This window comes from Abramis brama, assembly GCF_963993115.1.
Source record: "Abramis brama genome assembly, chromosome: 5".
Classification (NCBI taxonomy): domain Eukaryota; kingdom Metazoa; phylum Chordata; class Actinopteri; order Cypriniformes; family Leuciscidae; genus Abramis; species Abramis brama.
Window position 1 is genome coordinate 25,175,937 of NC_139967.1, and position 20,442 is coordinate 25,196,378.

At 37.4% G+C, this 20,442-nt stretch overlaps 1 protein-coding gene across 1 annotated transcript in view; it reads left to right on the forward strand.

The window, feature by feature from the left end:
• The window catches only part of fras1 (Fraser extracellular matrix complex subunit 1), a 112,826-nt gene that overhangs the window by 82,568 nt on the left and 9,816 nt on the right, over window positions 1-20,442 (forward strand). The window contains exons 34-58 of the mRNA XM_084114759.1: window positions 250-387; window positions 1,043-1,075; window positions 2,451-2,582; window positions 3,070-3,198; window positions 3,301-3,548; window positions 3,641-3,792; window positions 4,601-4,763; window positions 4,845-4,977; window positions 5,596-5,780; window positions 6,629-6,785; window positions 7,279-7,542; window positions 8,627-8,815; window positions 8,961-9,080; window positions 9,177-9,356; window positions 11,917-12,041; window positions 13,958-14,098; window positions 14,700-14,927; window positions 16,463-16,576; window positions 16,768-16,918; window positions 17,726-17,885; window positions 17,995-18,163; window positions 18,282-18,528; window positions 19,506-19,850; window positions 19,956-20,116; window positions 20,232-20,379. Of these exons, the coding sequence (XP_083970885.1) occupies window positions 250-387; window positions 1,043-1,075; window positions 2,451-2,582; window positions 3,070-3,198; window positions 3,301-3,548; window positions 3,641-3,792; window positions 4,601-4,763; window positions 4,845-4,977; window positions 5,596-5,780; window positions 6,629-6,785; window positions 7,279-7,542; window positions 8,627-8,815; window positions 8,961-9,080; window positions 9,177-9,356; window positions 11,917-12,041; window positions 13,958-14,098; window positions 14,700-14,927; window positions 16,463-16,576; window positions 16,768-16,918; window positions 17,726-17,885; window positions 17,995-18,163; window positions 18,282-18,528; window positions 19,506-19,850; window positions 19,956-20,116; window positions 20,232-20,379 (4,212 nt within the window). The remainder of the gene's footprint in view (window positions 1-249; window positions 388-1,042; window positions 1,076-2,450; window positions 2,583-3,069; window positions 3,199-3,300; window positions 3,549-3,640; window positions 3,793-4,600; window positions 4,764-4,844; window positions 4,978-5,595; window positions 5,781-6,628; window positions 6,786-7,278; window positions 7,543-8,626; window positions 8,816-8,960; window positions 9,081-9,176; window positions 9,357-11,916; window positions 12,042-13,957; window positions 14,099-14,699; window positions 14,928-16,462; window positions 16,577-16,767; window positions 16,919-17,725; window positions 17,886-17,994; window positions 18,164-18,281; window positions 18,529-19,505; window positions 19,851-19,955; window positions 20,117-20,231; window positions 20,380-20,442) is intronic.

The window sequence follows — 20,442 nt, forward strand, 5'->3', positions numbered from 1 at the left end:
TCATGGATTAGTTGTTTTATCTGGATTAAATTACAATTATTAATAGAATGGTCATGAACCTTCTCTTACGTTTAAAAAAATGGTGGAAAAAGATTGTGATGCACCCAAATGGCTTAGCTCATGGATATTAATTCAGTTTTGCATACATAATCTTTATCCCACAATCTCTCTTTCATTATTTCTGAGCTTCTAATATTGGATTGATTGTTATATTAATATGAACATGATGATGTCACTATCCTCTTTCAGGTGCGCTGGAGCACAGGGACAGACCTTACCATCATGTGCGCCTCTTCACCCAGGCTGATGTAGACAGTGGCAAAATTATCTACCGACCCCCACAAGCACCGTCCCACCTTCAGGAACTTTATCAGTACTCATTTACAGGTTAGTTTTTACTTTACTACATAAGAATTATTATTATTATGAGGCATTAATCAGTATATTTGGATGATTTCTGAGTGATCATGTGACAACAAAGACAGGAGTGAATATTCAGCTTTAACATCACAGGAATAAAATAAAATAAAAAAGGTGTAAATATTTCACGATATTGCTGTTATTTTTTGATCACATAAATGCAGCTTTGTTGAGCATAAGAGACTAAACATTTTAATATGTTTAGTGTAGTGTAATAGGTTTTTAATACAACTCAAATTCATTCACTGACAGTTCCGTTATTCATTCAACTAGAAAACTCCCGAGTCCCAAAACAGTTTTAATTGGAGAGTTTTTTTTACAGTGCTCTATGAATGTAACAAGCATGCAATACTAGAATGACACGCTCATAAATTTGAAATGCGTATAGTTTGTATGGGAAGTTAATTAGCAAATATGTCAGCGCACTTTTTATTTATTAGTACTCTGATGCTACTTGGTGCTTCTGAGCAGTCAGACCCAACGGCTGAGGCATTGTCGTAAAACTCCCCTCTTCTGCATAACCATTTAAATATGAAATAATCTCTCACCCTGCTTGCTAATTATTGTGATTTGTTAGCAGTTGTTTGTGAGAGTAACCACTAACAATCTTTCATTCCTACAGGTCTACCAGAGTCATCGAGCCTTCATTTCACAGGTACATTATCACTTTTGACCTCTGTAACCCCCTTGTGACTCTGACTTATTCTCCCTTTCCTTACAAGCTTCCAGCAGACTCAGAATTCATTTCTTCCTCTCAAATGCCATGTACAGATCCCTCTGTGCCTCTGATCCCACATTCGCTGGTGTGTTGCTGTTATTTATTTATGGGACCTTCTCTCCCCTAAGAGGGAGTATAATTCCCTCTCTCTTTCTGATGTCCATCCATACGCTTTATTCCACCTGACAGCAGAATGCGATTGTGCATCCATCTTCTTCTTGCAGCACTCATGAATCAGAGCTGTGACTTCTCATATGCCCTTCTATGTCTGGATGGAAACAGGGCACTCTAGGGCAGACAAACTCCTTTTAGAGCTGTTAGTAATAGAGTGAAATGGATGGCGAGCAACACTAGACTGGAGAACAGCAGTGTCAGGAGTCGATGCTGAAAGAACTTTTTATTCATCTCTTATATATGTATTCTTAACTGAAGGAAAACATCAAACATTGTCATAAAACATAGAGACTCTTGGCTCAGCAGTGGATTTCTGTTTGCATCCACAGTTTAAATTCAAATATTCTGTTCACATTTTATTCTTCTTTTTTTTTCATTTCATTTCATTGACAGTTCTTTCAGCATCTACTCCTGATGCTGCTGTTCTCCAGTGTTACTCGCCATCCATTTCACTCTATTACTAACAGCTCTAAAAGGAGTTTGTCTGCCCTACATTGCCCTGTGCAAGGTCTTTGTTTTGTCTCATTTGCATTGTAAGTATGTAAATTGTGACTGTGGTTTGGGAAATGGCTTCATCGCGTCTAGCCTTACAAAAAAATATATTTCCACCAGCATACCATAGTAACTACTTTGTTTACTGTAAAATCATAATAAATGAATATGAGTAATCCTTTTTGGATGACAATAGTGGTTAAAACCAAATCACCACTGTTCTATTGTAGTAACTGTATTACATAACAAAAAGACTTCCATTTTCTCTTTTTAAAAGATAAATTTAAAAGCTCTGTGCAGTTGTTTTGACACCCAAACCATGTTTTGTTTGCAGTCAGATGCACACACAATCACAAAAACAATTGGAGAGGCAAGGCAGCTATAAATTATTACTGTACAGAGGTGCATGAAAGACAATACTAACCACAATTCAATATGCAAATATAACAATTTAATCATCTGACACTTACAACTTACAACCTGTGTCATGGCTTAAGAGAAAATTTATTTTACTCTTTTCTGTCTGATTCATCCTCCCTGTGTCTGTTGCATTCATTCATCTGAAGTGCAGAAGACAGAACTGGGTTGAAGATCAACAGTGTTTTTGTGCATGATTCACTTATTCTGAGTCGCTCTCTTATTTCAGTGTCTGATGGAGAGCACACCACTCCAGAGATGGACTTTGCTATTCTGCTGTTGGCCAATCATCAGCAGCCGCCGGTCTTTCAGATTCTGGATCCGGTGCTGGAGGTCAGCCTTGGCGGCAGGGCACCAGTGGGTAAGGAAACTAGTATTGCAACAAAGTAATTAGAGTGAATGAATAAGTATTTGAAAGGTCCAGTCAGTATGTTTTTTTCCTCATTAAAAAGTTTTACACCTCATTAAAGTTTTGAACTGAATAGCTCCTTTGAAAAACGTTTCGAATCATGTTCAAATGAGACTCACATCAGAAGCCTAATAAAAGCTATTCATTTTTCATGAGGCGGGTCGCCTCATGGGGGCCACCATTTAGAGATCACATGACTAGTCGAAAACTAATTTTTTCTCAGTTAACACCTTGTTGTTGGACACTTTTACCCATTGAAAAAATTATATTTTCCTGCGAATAGCACATTTCTACAATGACATTGGTAACTGAAAACTTTTCCTTTCGCATGAGGCTACATCCACACCACTAGATGTCAGTAAAACGTCAGTCAGCAGCACAATATTAACATAAAATGTGCCCCTTTTTATCTTACTGGGCTTGTTTCCATTTCGTGTAGGTGTGCGACAGTTAGCGGTGACAGATGCTGACACGGCCGCTGAAGAGCTGGAGTTTGAGCTGGTGGAGGGGCCGCTGCATGGGACCCTCCTGAGAGTGGACCTTGGCTCGCAGGTCCAGATGGTCAATGGTAGGTGCAGCATTTTTGGTTCTCACAAAGTGTGTGATTCTTTATTGTACTTTTTGGCTTCAGTTACTTTAGTTTATTTATCAAAATCCTCCTCCACCTCAGGAGACACCTTCACCTCCAGTGACGTCACCAGGAACGTTCTGCAGTATGAGCATGCCGGTCTCACCACCGAGGAGGACTCCATGACCTTCTCTGTGACGGATGGAATCTCACTGACCTCCATCACAGTGCAGGTCTTGGTGTCTGAGGTCAAAGGTGATGCTCCCAAACGTGACCCGAAGGCCTTGCTATCCATGGAGGTGGCGGAGAAGAGCAGCACCGTCATTAGGCGTTCACATTTAGCTTATATGGTGAGGAATGGCATGTTCTTACAATGACTGAAAATAAAAGTTAAAATTGGTAGTTTCCAGGATGCATAAAAAGCATTGTCAATGCCTTTTAGGATGATGAATCTCCAGATGAGAGAATTTTTGTGCAGTTAGTTTCTATGCCAATGTATGGGATCCTCACCAAAAACAAGGTTGAAACAGACCATGAGGAACTTAGTGAATATTCATCCTTTACAATGGAGGACATCAACAACCACAAAATCAGGTAAATGCCCTGCATCCAGTGTTATTGTAGTATCATTTTAATATATTTTATTAAATTAAATTGTATTAATATTTCTTTTTAATTTGAAAGTTTTAGCAAGTTGGTTTTATTTTTGTCATTGTTATTAGGTCGTTTTCTTTATACATTTTCATTTACGTTTTAGTTATTTTAGTACATCAAGTTAAACTAAGTGAAAATGAAAATACTAAAATAAAATCATTTAAAGTTTTTTTTTTATATATTTTACTTTATTTAAAGTATCAAAGGTTTTTTTATGGTTTTAGTTTTAGTTAACTATAACCCTGCCTATTTATGTATTTTATATTCTTAGCAGTTGTTACTCTAATATATTTTAGGATAATTGAATTTAGATAGTATTTGCTTTCATTTTTACCATAATTTTACTGTATATTCATGTTGTTTTGAATATGTGGCCTGATCTTTTTATCAATGTGTTTCTCAGATCATTACCAGTATTAATGTATCATTCTTAGTTCTGCTATGTTAATATTAGACTCCATAAATGAGGCATGTAAAATGTTTGGCGAGCTGAAGTGCTTGGGGCGGCTCAACATGCATGTCAACACAAGCTGCTTTAATTGCTTTAAATTGTTGAGGCCCTCTGAGAAATTATGAAATATAAACAATTCTCTCAGGCGATTATGTCTTTGCCCATATTTGACTGTCATCCTCCGGTGGTTAGTTTTTTAAGTGTCCCAGCTCTCTTTCTTTCAGAATTTGAGAAGAATTTCAGGGTTCGAGAAGGTTGAAAATAGTGAGATTTTTCTTTTTTCTTTTTTTCAAATAGGTATGTTACTTCCTTTGAAACGGGTAACCAGCCTGTCACTGACATTTTTCACTTCGTTGTCTATGATGGTGAGAACAATCGTCTGGAAAACCAGATGTTCACTATCACCATCACCTCTACCCAGAGGCAGCCACCTGTAGTCACTGTCCGCAGCGGCATTAAGGTGAGCATAGTTCTCACTTTAATTTAAGATCTGGTTCTTTCAGCATTTTTTAAAACTCTTTATGGCGTTTCCTATGGACAGGTCCAGGAAGGAGGGAGAGTCCAGCTCTCAGCCAATCACATCATTGCATCAGACCCAGACACGTCCAGAAAGGACCTGCTGGTGTGGCTGGTCAGCCCACCCAAGTATGGCTACATTGAGAACACAAAAAAAGGTGAATCGCTCAGCGCTGTCTCCATGTGTAATATATAACCTAGCATTATATGTTAGTTTCCTTTTCTGAGTCACTCGGGGCGAATTTTTTATTTATTTTTTCAGTTGCTGATGGTGTAATTTTATTCATGAGCAGAGCACTCATTTGGTGTGAAAGAGATTTGTAGATGTGTGAAATTCAGATTAAAGCAGTAATCTTTATTCAGGCTTTCTGTTTGAGGAAGGAAGATGAAAGGAGGTGCAGATCATGGTGGAACATAAACACCCAACAACAGTTGTACAAAATATGTTTTTCAAAAGAAAAACAAATGTTTTTCACTCAAAACACATAAGCAAACTCTGATTTCTGCTTTGATGTATTTACTTTAATTTCCATGATTTTGGGTTGTTTTTTGTTCCTCACAGCTATTTATTCTTAAATATTTTACTGACAGTCACTCTCTGTTTTGTCTAGAAAGTCACTTTGTTGTTGTTTTTGTTCCATGATCAATTATTTGTTTGGATATTAGACCCAGAAATGTTGTTCCCAGTAAAATGCAGTCTTCAGAATTATGAGACTAAACTCGAGCTAAAAATGTTGCGTTTGTTCAACACGTTGAGGTGTGTCCTTTGTGTCCAGCTTTGATCGGTGGATCTCGCGTGATCAGCCCTGACGTCCCCTTCACTATAGAAGACCTCACTTCAGACCATATCTTCTACGTCCAAAACATCCGCCAAGCCAACATCCGCCAAGATGTCTTCAGCTTTTACATCAGTGATGGATCAAGTCAAACCGAGGCTTTTGATGTCACCATAGACATCCAGGTATATTTGAAACACAAAAGTATACTTCAGTTTTTACATGTACGCTTAGCATACAGCTGCTACAGCTGAATGCGTAGCCTTTCAAAGTTTACTCTATTTGATAGTGTGCACGAACACAGGCGGTTGACTCGTGCACTAGAAAGTTTGGTAACACTTTATTTACAGTGTCCTTGTTACATGTTACATACTTACCATATTAATAACAGTAAATTATGCATAATTACATGCAACTAACCCTCAACTGAATCCTAATCCTACCCTAACCCTATAGTAAGTACATGTAGTTCATTAATATTACTCAGTACTTAAATATATAATTACACTGTAACAATGACACCTTAAAATAAAGTGTAACCGAAAGTTTCATCTTGTCCAATGTCTGCGCTATTTCTCCCCAGAAGTTATGACAGAAAAAAAAATTATTTGTTCTCTCTTAATCCCCTCGCACAGGCACTCATCAACACATGTCTATTGTTATTGTTGTCTCCAGCAGTTTGTTGTTGTTTCTTATTTGACTGTGAAGTAATGGCCCAGGCCAGTTTTGCCAACTTGTGGACAAACTAATGTACGAACTGGGTATATAGATTATATATAGGTATACAAATTATTATTTGATGCGCACTATGCATACACTAGTGCACGCATAACAACAGAATAATAATTTGAGCTTAAGACTGCACAGTGTTTCTTTGATGAATATTTTACTATTCAGAATCCATTTTGCTTTTACTTTAAAAGACATACAGGTTCTTTGGTTTTACTTCATTTAGCAGCCTCTTATAAACGTTTGATGGTTGATTCAAAGCTTTCTTTCCTCTCTCTCTTTCCTGATTTGATGTTGTTTATAGCACACCAAGGAGGACAGAGTACCAATTATCTCAGTAAACAGCATCCAAGTGGAGGAGAACTCCGGTGTTGTCATCACTAACTCCTCCCTAAATGTGCTGGACCAGGACACACCTGAGAATGAGCTTCTCCTCACCATCATCAAGAAGCCTTCATATGGTCAGTGCCTCTCTTTCTTTCTCTATTTATCTTCATATTCTCACTCCATTCCCTAGTCTGTCGCTCATTCATGGCCATCTTTCAGCAAACATCCATTATTTGTCACATTACCGCTCCGTCCTGCTCCTGTGTGGCTGATTGATATTCTTGTCATTGTGCTTCTGCCGTTGACTAGAGAACCGATGGAAAGGCCACGACCAACAGGGCTTTATTGGTTAAACTTTTATGGACGCACGGTGTTCAAAGCAGTTTTATTAGGAGTCGCAAGTAAGGAATGGACCTGACAGAACTGAAATAGTCAGAGTGTTATGACAGCAGTGCAGCTGTACAAAAAATGACATAGAGCGACCATTAGAGGTCAAGTGCACATTTATTTGAAAATGTGTGTTTATGCTGTGTTTGATGGAGAAAAAAAATGAGAAAAAAAATGGAGAAAAATAGCGTTAATGTCCATTTTTTTGCAATGTTCCTCTGTGTGTTTGTGTCTCCATAGGGAAGCTTCGCAGAAGGCAGTTTTACTCTCAACCTTTAGAGAACGGCAGGATTCTTCAGCAGGGATCCACCTTCACCTACCAGGATGTTCTAGACGAGCTGCTGGTCTACACCCCTGACGGACGTGGCTCTGGGACCGATGAGATCCAGTTTTCAGTAACAGACGGCATCTACACAGAGATGGGCCGTCTTGAGTTCAGCATGGATATTAGGAAGAGAGAAGGCCCTAGAGTCACAATCAACAGAGGACTACAGATTGCAGCAGGTCAAGATACACTACATTACAGTGTCCTTGCACACATCCCAAGCAGGTTACTGATTAATTAGGATGCTTATTTTTAGTAGTCCTCATAATAGCGTAATTTAGTGCAGAATTATTTGTCAATCTTTAACTGCACTTTCTGAAATTAGTGTAAAAATCGACTCGACACATGGAGAGAAAGTGCTGACATCACTTCTTCCTAGCATACAGTAATCTGTAAAAAAACAAAAAACAACTATTTGAAACAAGAAAAACTATTGCTGTCCCCTATACTGCCCAACCCCTCACCATGAGCAGATCTCCTATTAGTATTATTTCAAATGGTCTGTACTTAATATTGAATTATGAAAAAATACATACAGTATATTTAAATTGTTTCAATTATTCATTGCTTTTGTCCAGAGCATCTTAAAAAAAAAGCAATTCAAGAAGGCACCAGTGATATTAGTTTTTGTTGGAAAAAAATTTCTTCTCACTTTTTTTTGAATGATGAAAAACAGTTTTATTGAAGAATAAAAACACAATGAAAATTGCATGTGTTTTCACTGCTTTGTTAAAATAACTTTTTGTCAGTAGGTCCACAATGTTGTTTTGATTTTCTTTATGATTTTGTTACAAAACTATTTTAATTTTAGGATTACTGAATTACTGACAAAGTGATTCCACTTTCCAAAAGCAATATTTGGGGAATAGTACAGCTAGAAATGAAAATTCATCTTTTACTCACTCTCATATCATTTCTGTATTTTTTATATGTGGAACACAAAAAGAGATGGATGAGAAGCACATAAAAGTCACATAAAATAAGCACATAAAAAGTCTTCTGAAGCCATGCAACAGATTTGTGTGAAGACCAGACCGAAATTATGCCATTATGCAATTTTAATCTCCCTCTTCCAGACTTATTAGTGAACTAGAAAAGCGCCCCACACTCTAAGAACCACTGCAGTTTCGTTCATTATGTTGCACCAATTGAAACACTTCATGTCAATAATTGAGGTTTATACCTAGTTAGACTGAGTTGATGTTAATAAATAACTTAAATACCTGTGTAATTTCTCTTACCATTGCTCATTCCTCCCGGCAGGTTCCTCATCTAAGATCACAGAGCAGCATCTGAAAGGAACGGACATAGATTCAGATAACCTTAAGCTGCGGTTTACCCTCACTAAAGACCTGAGCGTGGGATCCCTGTTGCTGAATACAGGCAGAAACAAGGATCAGATATCTGTCAAAGGACCTATCACCAGCTTCACCCAGGATGACATCAACAAAGGTTTTTCCTACATTTCTCTCTCTCTCTCTCTCTCTCTCTCTCTCTCTCTCTCTCTCTCTCTCTCTCTCTCTCATACATAATCATCCATAGGAAATTTCTATGCAGAGATGCATTGTCTCATGTGGTTTTGCACCTCGTCTGTTAGGACATGTGGAATACATTCATGAAAAGGGAGAAAGTGGAGGCAGCTTCTCTTTCAAGTTCAACCTGGTTGATCCCGAGGGAAACAGAGTCATTGACCAGTCTTTCTTCATTAGTGTTCTGGGTGAGCCAAGAATTTATTTTGGGACATTGAAAGGTGCATGTTCAGGAATGTTAGAAGAAAGTTATTTTGAAACATCCCCATCTCTTTTTCTCTCAGAGGACAGACTTCCTCCCACAGTGGTGGTTAATAAGGGTTTGGTTTTGGATGAGAACACCTTGAAGAAGATCACAACACTGCAGCTCTCCTCTACAGATCAGGACAGTGAACCAGATGAACTTATTTATCGAATCACCAAACAGCCCCAGCTCGGCCATCTAGAACATTCCAGCAAACCAGGTACACAAAAACGGACAAATATACTCCATACTTCAGTTGTGGCAGTGACTAACCAAAAGTGGTGACAGTGTAAACTGAACTATATAATTCAGTTTCAAAACAGTAGCTCAGCTTTCAAAATAATGTGGATATTCCAGTAGCAAGCTACTTTGTCCAACAAATTGCAGTGTAGCATAACAAAATTGTACATTGCTATTAAATGTCATATTAGAAGAATTATCCCTGAGCAAGCTAAGGAAATAATTACGCTTGTCAAAAATGTCCACTATCTCATTTGTAGTGATAAATAGATGTAGTATAGCGAAATGTGTAATGTCCATGTAATTCATTCTAGTGAATGTTGTTCAAACAGTTCATGCAGTTCATTTGAAATAACTGATAGAAAACAGTAGTGACGTTTGCTGCAATATTATCAGGGAAAATGATTCTCAGGTCGGTATATAGTAGTATCCACGTTCAGACAAGGATTTATACGTTTTTTTATATACAGTATATTTTACTGGGGCTTGTGTCCTAGTAAAAAGGTCTAGTGATGCTCTTGGTTCTACATACAAAAGACTTAAGTAGCTTCAATTCAGTTATGTCCTTTTATTTATAGCTTGTGGTGTAGCTTGCAACTTTTCAAAAGAGTAGTTTAATTGAATTATGGATAGTAGCTTGGCAGTCTACAGTTTGCAAGTAGCTTCCTAAAGCTATTTATTATTTATTATTCTTATGCCTTTAGAGGGCCATTTAGTTGATCCGTGGGGGGTTTATAATGGTGGTGGATGAGTTTACATTATTATTTGATTACAAGTGGAGTATATGAAATGGTGGAAACTGCTGGTCACTGGGGAAGTTTCGCTATTACATATAGTCTGTATTCACACAGTCACAAATCTGCCACATATGTACTAGACTACATACACATACAGTGCTGGTCAGAATTATTTGCCCCCTTGGTAAATATGATCAAAGATTGCTGTAAAAAATAAATCTGCATCGTTCATACTTTTGATATTTTATTTTAAAAAAATGCAAAAATCTAACCTTTTATTGAAGTAAAAGAATTGAAACTGGGGGGAAAATCACATTATGAAATAAATGTTTTTTTCTCCAAAACACATTGGGAACAATTATTTGCCCCCTTTTATTAAATACTTTTTGCAACCTCCTTTTTCCAAGATAACAGCTGTGAGTTTTCTCCCATAATGCCTGATGAGTTTGGAGAACACCTGACAAGAGATCAGAGACCATTCCTCCATACAGAATCTCTCCAGATCCTTCAGATTCCCAGATCCATGTTGGCGCATCTTCTCTTCAGTTTAGCCCACTCATTTTCTATAGGGTTCAGGTCAGGGACTGGGATGGCCATTGCAGATGCTTGGTTTTGTGCTCAATGACCCATTTTTGTTTTGATTTTGATGTTTGTTTTTGGATCACTGTCCTGTTGGAAGATCCAAACATGGCCCGTTATAAGATTTTTAGCACAGGCTGTCAGGTTTTCATTTTTTATCTGTTGGCATTTGATCGAATCCATGATGCCATGTATCTGAACAAGATGTCCAGGACCTCTGGCAGAAGATTATGCCCACAGCATTAAAGATACAGCAGAGTATTTCATTTTACACATGGGGTACTTTTTATCCCTGTATGAACCAAACCCATATTAAATGTTTGCTGCCAAAAAGCTCTTTTTTGTTTTTGTTTGTTTCATCTGTCCATAGAACGTTTGAAAAATAACTGACACTACTGGAACTTCAAACGGGATGGGTTCTATGGTCAGATGAAACAAAAAAAAAAGCTTTTTTGGCTGCAAAGGAAAAAGGATGTTGCAAAACGTATTTAATAAAAGGGGGCAAATAATGGTTCCCAACGTGTTTTGGAGAAAAACATTTATTTCATAATGTGATTTTCCCCCCAGTTTCAATTATTTTACTCCGATGAAAGGTTGGATTTTTGCATATTTTTTTAATAAAATACCAAAATGATTAACAATGCAAATTTATTTTTTAATAATTAAGCGGGCAAATAATTCTGACCATCACTGTACATACCTCTGCTCATCCACAAATACACATACTAGAGCATCATTGTTATTCCTGTCTCTATCAAAGATTTAATCTGAACAGCCTGAGAGATCATAATATATATTTATAGTCTGTAGTCCTAGTGCGTTATGGACTGTTCAGCAGAGCAGTACATTTATAAAAGCTGGCCACATCTGCCAGGAAATGTTTCGAAATTGCATGGAAGATATATAGTATGTTTCGTATCTAAACATCATGTTCAAATAAAGACGGAGAACTCATTAGATGGGATCGAGCCTATAGCTCTCTATCAGGGTGTCATGGGTGAAGATCATTTTTCATTTTTCTTCCTGTCCTTCTCGGTGTTGCCCGGACTGCACTCAATGGGATTTCTGCTGTTGTGCATGTTTTATTCATCCATTTCAGTTGACCTGTGGGATATTTTTAATGGTGGCAATTGATCTTACATTATTATTTGATACCAAGTGCGGTATATGAAGTGGTGGGCTGCTGGTAACTGGAGAGTTCTGCACTGTTTGATCCTGTTGCAGGAACAAGGATTAGTACGTTTACCCAGGCTGACCTGGCCTCCCGCAACATTCAGTATGTCCATACCAGTGAAGAGGAGACACACTCCGATGACTTCACCTTCACTGTATCTGATGGAGGAAATGAGGTGCATACACGCACACACACTCACACTCACAGGTTTTGTGTTTTATGAGGACTCTCCATTGACATAATGCTTTTTATACTGTACACAGTTTACATTCTATCCCCTATACCTAACCCTTACTGAAAACATTCAGTGTTTTTACATTTTCCAACAAAAAAAAGTCATTTTTTATTATTTATAAACTTATGGGGAACAAATTTTGTCCCTACAATGTAAAAAAAAAAATCCTATCCTTTTTGGGACATTTGGTCCCCAAAATATAGGGAATATCAGGACCAAACACACACATGTAGTGGGGTCTAAATGTCTGAAACCATATTGGGGAAAAATCTGAACATGAGCAGAACATTTTGGGATTCTGAAACATGTAAAACAAAGAAATTTTATGTCACTAATCAAATAAGTAAATTTGTGACATTGATCATGTGATTCTTGGTACAGACAGTCAGATGTTCTTCCAATAAAGCATAAGATGCTCTTTGGATCATCTCAAATCACGCTGGAGAACATAATTATCAGGTTTTATACTAAATTGTTGAATACCTGCAGTTTGAGTGCTGGTCAGTGTTGTTACGGTTAACTATTAACTATTAAAAGTATTGTTTTTGCTAATTAAAACAAGCCAAAATATTTTGTTAAATAAGCTAAAATGAAATAAAATATACAGTATTTGATGAAAAAATTATACTTAAAAATATATATAGAAATGTTGAATTGTCAACTAATTGAAATAAAATAAGTTTAAGTTACTAAAGTTATAAAAAATATCAAATAAAAGCTAATTGAAAATATTAATAAATGCTAAAATAATGCTGGGTGCTGCCATAAAAGCGAAAGAGGCTAAGACATTTTGAAATTCATGTGATTTTTCAATTCAACTTTTCACTCAAATTGTTGTGCTGATGATATAATTTGGCATAAAAAATGATTATACACACTCATTATTGCACACTCACATAAACATGTTGTACATGCCCACCTTTCTCTTTCTATTTCTCATTGCACACATGCTGAGCACACTTCCTCACACAGTAATCTCAACTCTCCCTCTCGCCTTTTCATACTCTCTTCCTTTCACCTCTTTTCTTTCCATTATAAACACATACACTCCCCCGCACACACTAATTAGGGCCAAAAGAGCTTGAATAAACACAGGCTGCCTAGTGAGTGTCTGAAAGAGATTAACATACCGGAGCGTTCAAGTTATCCCACAATAGGGTCTTCTCCCAGTAGGAAACATACTCTTCTGCCATTCTGAATGGAAAATGAAATGCAAATGCACTGTGTTTGTGCTGTGCTGTTTAATTAAAGATGCATTTTTTATTAATGGTGTACTAGTCCATATGGCAGTCAACTTAGACTTATACTGACACCTAGTGGCATGGATGCAAAAGCAATACTGATGCCGTATAGGAGTTTAGACAGTCAGCCATGATTAATTTATCCCATAAGCAAAATTCTCCAGTTATAGTATGGTTACAAAAATTAAGTTAGAAGTATTCAGCTGGTCATGTGATCTCAACATGGCGGCCCACATGAGGTGATCTGCTCCATGTAAAATACAACAGCGTTTGTTAGGCTACTGATGACTGAAGTCTTCATCTCATGTATCTTTACATTATTTTAATTATGTTTTATTTTTTTAAATATACCTCACATGCAAAGTACTTAATACATCTTAAATTTACAAATTTTCTAGGTTTTCTTACCAAACTTTTATGAAAGATGAGTTTTTGCTCAGTGGTCTGCTTTTCTTTATGCTTTCTCTCTTTCTGCTCTGATTTGATAATTACATAAACCTATTTAGTGGGAAATTAGATTTTGTGCTGCAGAACAATTGAGCTCATATCTAGATTAAATTACTGAGCACTGTGTGCATTTAATTATTTCATTACGGTTGTGCTGTTGTTCTCCAGATTTCACAGACATTCTACATCACCATCCGGCCGGTGGACGACTCTCTGCCCGTCCTACAGGTGCCAGGGATGAGGGTGCAGGAGGGAGTGAGGAAGACCATCACTGAGTTCGAGCTGAAGGCTACGGATGCGGACACAGAGGTATCAATGTTCACTGAAGTTTCCCCCGACTGTGCTTTCAATTATGCTGTGGTTGTGCTTTATTTCATTCTTGATAAAGTGTAAAAATTTACAGTAACACTTTACAATAAGATTTCATTTGTTAACTACATTGAACTAACAATGAACAATACTTCGTATATACAATGTTAATTAATGTAAATCTCAGCATTTACTACTTCATTTTCAAGATCAAAAGTTGTATCTGTTAACATTTACGTACTGTGAACTAACATGAACATGAGCATTTTTAACTAACATTCACAAAGGTTAATATATTGCTCATTGTTAGTTCATGTTAGTTAATGCATTAACTATAACAAATGAGACCTTATTGTAAAGTGTAACCAAAACAACAACAAAACTTTTCTCTTTTCTTTTACATCGGGTTTAACTGGAATATGTTAGTTTTTAAAGTGGACTTTTTGTTTAATGTTGCTGTAATGGGTATCTATGCAAATTAAATATAGTGCAGACCAGAGATTGCACCGTGGAGAAGACTTCAGCGCTCATGTACTTCTTAGTGGCAATTTAATTTAATTTCAGACCTGTTTGACAATCTCTCTATCCAATTCTCTGTTAGGAGGACTCTGTTACATTCACTATCGTTCAGGCTCCTCGTCACGGGACCATCGAGCGCACAAGTAATGGTCAACATTACCGTCAGACCAACACCTTCACTATGGACGACATCTATCAGAACCGCATCAGTTACAACCATGACGGCAGTAACTCCCTCAAAGACCGATTCACCTTCACTGTCGGTGATGGCACCAACATGTTCTTTATCATCGAAGAGGCTGGAAAAGAGGTAAGGTAGACTCTCTGTGTTTTTTTAGCTTGTCCATGTGGCCAGTTGTCGTCAGTGTTATATTAGAGGACCATATTTCTGAACATATCCTCTAAAATATTGTAAAAACTCATAGAGATGACTTATAGAGACTAATTGGACTCGTTTAGTCATGGTCACACCCATACTCTTTTCAAGAAACACCCTGGGAATTTTTAATGACCACAGAGAGTCATGACCTCAGTTTAACATGTCATCTGAAGGACAGTGCCTTTTTAAAGCATAGTGTCCCCGTCATTATACTGCAGTATTATGACCCACACAGACTACAGGGTGAGCGCCTCCTGCTGGCCTCACTAACATCTTTTTCAACAACAACCTCAGCTTTCTTCATTAGCTTCAGTGGGAAACCACGTGAGAGCTGCAGGGTGATCTCCCTGCGAGGATGCTCCTTACTGATTAAAAAAACATTGTTTATTTGAATAAGAAAAGTCAATGGAAAGTTTACACAAATATACACTACTGTTCAAAAGTTTGGAGTCAGTATGTTTTTATAATTTTATTTATTTATTTTAAAGAAATCAATTCAATTCAGTAAGGATGCATTAAATTGATCAACGGTGACAGTAAAGACATAATGCCACAAAGGATTTCTATATCAAATAAATGCTGTTCTTTTGAACTTTCTATTCAAAGAATCCTGAAAAGAAAAAAATAGGACAACTGCAACTTTAGTAGGACAACTGTTTTCATTTCATCAAGAAATGTTTCTTGATTTATAATGATTTCTGAAGGATCTTGTGACACTGGAGTAATGATGCTGAAAATTCTGCTTTGCCATTACATTAATAAATTACATTTTAATATATTTATATATAAAAACAGTTATTTTAAATTGCAATAATATTTTACAATATTTACATTTTTACTGTATTTTGATCAAATAAATGCAGCCTTGATGAGCATGAGAGACTTACCAACAATCTTCCCAACCCCAACTATTGAACGGTAGTGTATGCACATAAACTTTTTTGTGTATTGCTCATTTCTTCATATTTATAAAGACATATGGGAAAGACATAAAGACATAAAGACACAAGGAATATGAATTACCATATGAATCACCTAAAGGTATCGAGTCCATTTGTTTAACGTAGCCATTTAGGGAGCATGACAGCTCTCCCTCTCTCTCTCTCTCCCTCCATCATAATAACTCCATCCATCAGCAGTGGCTTTTTCCTCTTCTAGCTGCGTCAGCTGGCTGTCAGCTGTTCCGGGAGTTAAATGGTCTCGGTAGATATTGAAGGGGCACCTCGTCTTGTCATTAGATGACAAAATAGCAACCCTATGACATTGTTTAATCTGGAAGTCCTAGAACACCATTACTCAGCACTTTAGAATTTAAATAGGTTTTATCTAGGATTGAATGGATTTTAAAGTGAGCATTGCTGGTAAATGAGAAGCAATTACTCTTATGGTAATATATGAAACAGGGTTTGTATCAGCCAGGAGGATTTACATAGTGTCTATATGTAAAATAATATCCATTGTTTCAGGTTGTCACAGCTGCTCCACAAAAGTTTAAAATTGACATTTCACCTGTTGATGACGGGACCCCTCGTATTGTCACCAACCTGGGCTTGCACTGGCTGGAGTACATGGAAAATAAGGTCACTTTAATAACTCTATTTGTATGTATAATCAATAAGAGCTCAATTAATGAATGCGATCACTCATGAGATGTTGACATCTCAGCTTAACAGTACACTTCTGCCTCCTACTGGTTTCATCTTGCATTAGTAATATCTTGCAATAATTACCAAATTATTGAGTACAATTTTGATGTGAAATGCAATTTTAGGCCACCAATCTGATCTCCAAGAAAGAGCTTCTCACTATTGATCCAGACACAGATGATGGACAGCTGACTTATGAAGTCACTACAGAAGCCAAACACGGCTACCTGGAGAGTAAACTCAATCCTGGCAAACCCATCACCTCTTTCACACAAGGTATTATGGACACCTCCCAAAGCCAAGAGCACACTACATGGCTGAAGCTATGCTGTTACAAAAAAAAAACTAAAGCATAGCTAACACATAGACAGCCTCGTTTTAATCCTCAACCAATTAGATATGCAATTTACCCTGACTAAAGCTGCCCACGTCTCCCTAACCACTGTCTTTATGTTTGTTTTTCTTTGTTCCACAAGCCTCCCACCATATTGTTCAATGACCTGTTTTCAAGAATCAACTCTGGCTCTGAATTAGTATGAGAACGAATTTTGGGATAATAATTACAGTTGGGGAGGAGAATGATCTTGTAATTGACACACCAAGGGCCAGATTTACTAAACAGGGCAAATTAGCGTAAGAGCGCAATTCCAAAATAGCGCCGATGGGAGTGGAAAGTTCTGCACGTGATCTACTGAAGACACGCAAATTAAAGAACACAGAAGCAAATGGATCATTTCCATAATGACCATCGCAATCTCCCAAGAGCAGCGCAAATTAGCGTCTGGTTTAAGAAATGCTTTTTGGGTGGTAAATAATGGCGCAAATACCAGTAAACAGACTTGCGCAAACCTTAGTAAATCACCTTGCGTAAATCATTTAAATACTCTCCTCCCATACATTTTTGCGTCTGAAAGGGAAGGCCCAAGACTGATTAGTTTTGTACAAAAACAAAATGAGTGTGCAGGCCGACAAGCTTCAGTCTTGTAGTGTGCACCTGGCGTTACATACTAAATGCGCCTGCATCAAATTCTGCTAGTGCATTTGGAGTTGTAAAATGTAATCTAAATGTATTCTGTCTTGCAGCTGACATAAACCTAGGCCTTATCCGATACGTTCTGAGTGATGATAGGGTTCAAGAGACCATGGACAACTTCAAGTTCCTTGTGAAGGACAGCAAACCCAACATCGTCAGCGACAATGTGTTCCACATCCAGTGGTCTCTTATCAGCTTTGAGCACAAGAGGTGCGCCTGCCTCGAATTTTGTTCTAGATCAAGTCTTCATCCAACCAACCTGTTTATGTCATGAATTGATTAAATTAATTCTTAGTAATGTTTTGTCTTCTGTCTGCAGCTACAATGTGAGTGAAAAAGATGGAACCGTGGCGGTCACAGTAAAGAGGACTGGAAATCTGAACCAGTATGCTATTGTGCTTTGTCGTACCGAACAAGGCACTGCCACGTCCACCTCCAGCATGGGCTCTCGGGTCGGACAACAGGACTACGTTGAGTATGCTGGACAGGTATGTTCTATGTTCTTTATTATTTCAAGGTATTACTATATAATATCAAATTCCCTTTTTTGATTTGATGGATGGATTATTCGTCTAGAACATTCTGAAGCTTTTTAATGTTCTTCAGGTTCAGTTTGATGAGAGAGAAGACACCAAGGTGTGCACCATTGTTATCAACGATGACCAGGTCTTTGAGAACATCGAGAGCTTTAATGTGGAGCTGAGTATGCCAGTGTACGCCCTACTGGGGTCAGTGACCCGAGCTAAAGTCAATATCAATGACACGGAGGATGAACCCACCCTGCAGTTTGATAAGAAGACCTACCACGTCAATGAGAGCAAAGGCTTTATCTTTGCTCCTATTGAGAGAAAGGGTCAGTGGAACCATTTCTTACAAAAAAAGATTTTAAAAGATTTTCAGATATGCATATGTTACAAATTGTATTCCCGACAATAATGCTCAAGAATGTAACTGCATATTTAAGATTGGTCACAAAAAATGTAATAATTTAAGGGCCTGTCCTAATCTGAATATTAGGGCTGTTGTGTGTATCGTTTAAATTGTATGTAGAGGTACATGATATATCGGTGCTATATTGTTAATCAACTTATATTAGAGATTCGTTTATCGGTATCAGTCAGTATTGCATTTATTAACATTTTGTACATTTTACATTTACATTTTTGTACATTGAACATTTTCCCCAATTTTTATATTAATACTTTCGCTTCATTAAATAACTTAATAAACACTAATAATTTATTAACTGTTAAATGTAATCTTAAAATAATCTCAAAATAAATAATCAAAATATAACATTTTTAATACTGCACATTATAATATTATGATCCCTAAATCCAGTATTATAAATATTATACATTATAATATTGAGCATTTGTCAGTTTTCGACCATAACATGAAAATAAATGGCTTATCAACCAGAATTTATTAATTTAGTGTTTATTTAGACAAAGTAGTATAAATACTATAGATTTCAATATTGGCCATTTGTCGGTTATCAGCTTTAATATTAATTTAAATGATTAATAAATATTGATTTATCAGCCAAAATTTTGTTCTTTTTTAATATTTATCCTGGAGTATTTCTTTAACAATGAACAAATGGCTCAACTAAATTGCTCTTTATATGGTTAATCCATAAAAACTCAATTACTTGTTCTGAGAGGCTTTAAGTTCAGTAATCAAAAATGTCTGAAGTCAAGAAGGCAATGAATATTAATGTGTACATGTGTACATTTGTAAATTATAGTCTATTGATGGTAGGACTAAAAATATGTGAAAAATGTGTTCATTTACATCATCAGAAGTTCATCTCTTGTCTCTGATCAGGTGACACCAGCAGCACAGTCTCGGCCCTCTGCTACACTGTGCCTAAGTCAGCCCGGGGCAGCAGCCTTCACGCTCTGGAGTCCGGCTCTGACTATAAGACCCGTGGCATGAGCAGTGACAACAGAGTCATCTTTGGCCCAGGTGTGAGCATGTCCACCTGTGACGTAAAGCTGATTGATGACAGCGAGTATGAACTCTCTGAGGAGTTTCAGCTGGTGCTGTCAGACGCCTCAGACAATGCACGGATGGGTGATGTCACCGTGGCTAAAGTCATCATAGACGGGCCAAATGATGCCTCCACTGTCCTCCTGGGCAACGGGTCCTTCACCTTCAGTGAAGATGCAGGTTGGTGGAGATCATCTGTCATAGACAATATAGTGGGTGTCAGTTTTGTAATCTGTCCAATACAATACCTATGTATTATTAATTGTCTAACATATCTTCCCACAGGCACCATTGAAATCCCTGTTCTGCGGCAGGGCAGTGACCTCTCCTCAGTAACCTCTGTGTGGTGTGCCACACGTCCTGCAGAACAAGATTCAGCAACGCCCGGTGTTGACTACATCCCGAGTTCCAAAAAGGTGGAGTTTAAACCAGGCAAGACGGAGGAGGTAATAAAACTAGACTGTTCTCACATGTGTTCTGACAAACTGTAAGACGATTGGTATTTACAGGCCTCATTTCAATCAAATCAAGTAAATTTTTTTATTAATTTTTTTTGCGTAGACATGCAGTTTGACCATAATGGATGACATCCAGAACCCTACAATTGAAGGGAAAGAGTCCTTCATTGTGTTTCTTAGCTCTCCTAACGGAGCGGTCCTGACTGAACCATATGAAGCCTCAGTCTACATCACGGACACCGCCCAAGACAGTGCGTTTACTTGTCCATTACAATGGTTATCACTGTGATTTAGCAAGCATGTAACATCATACG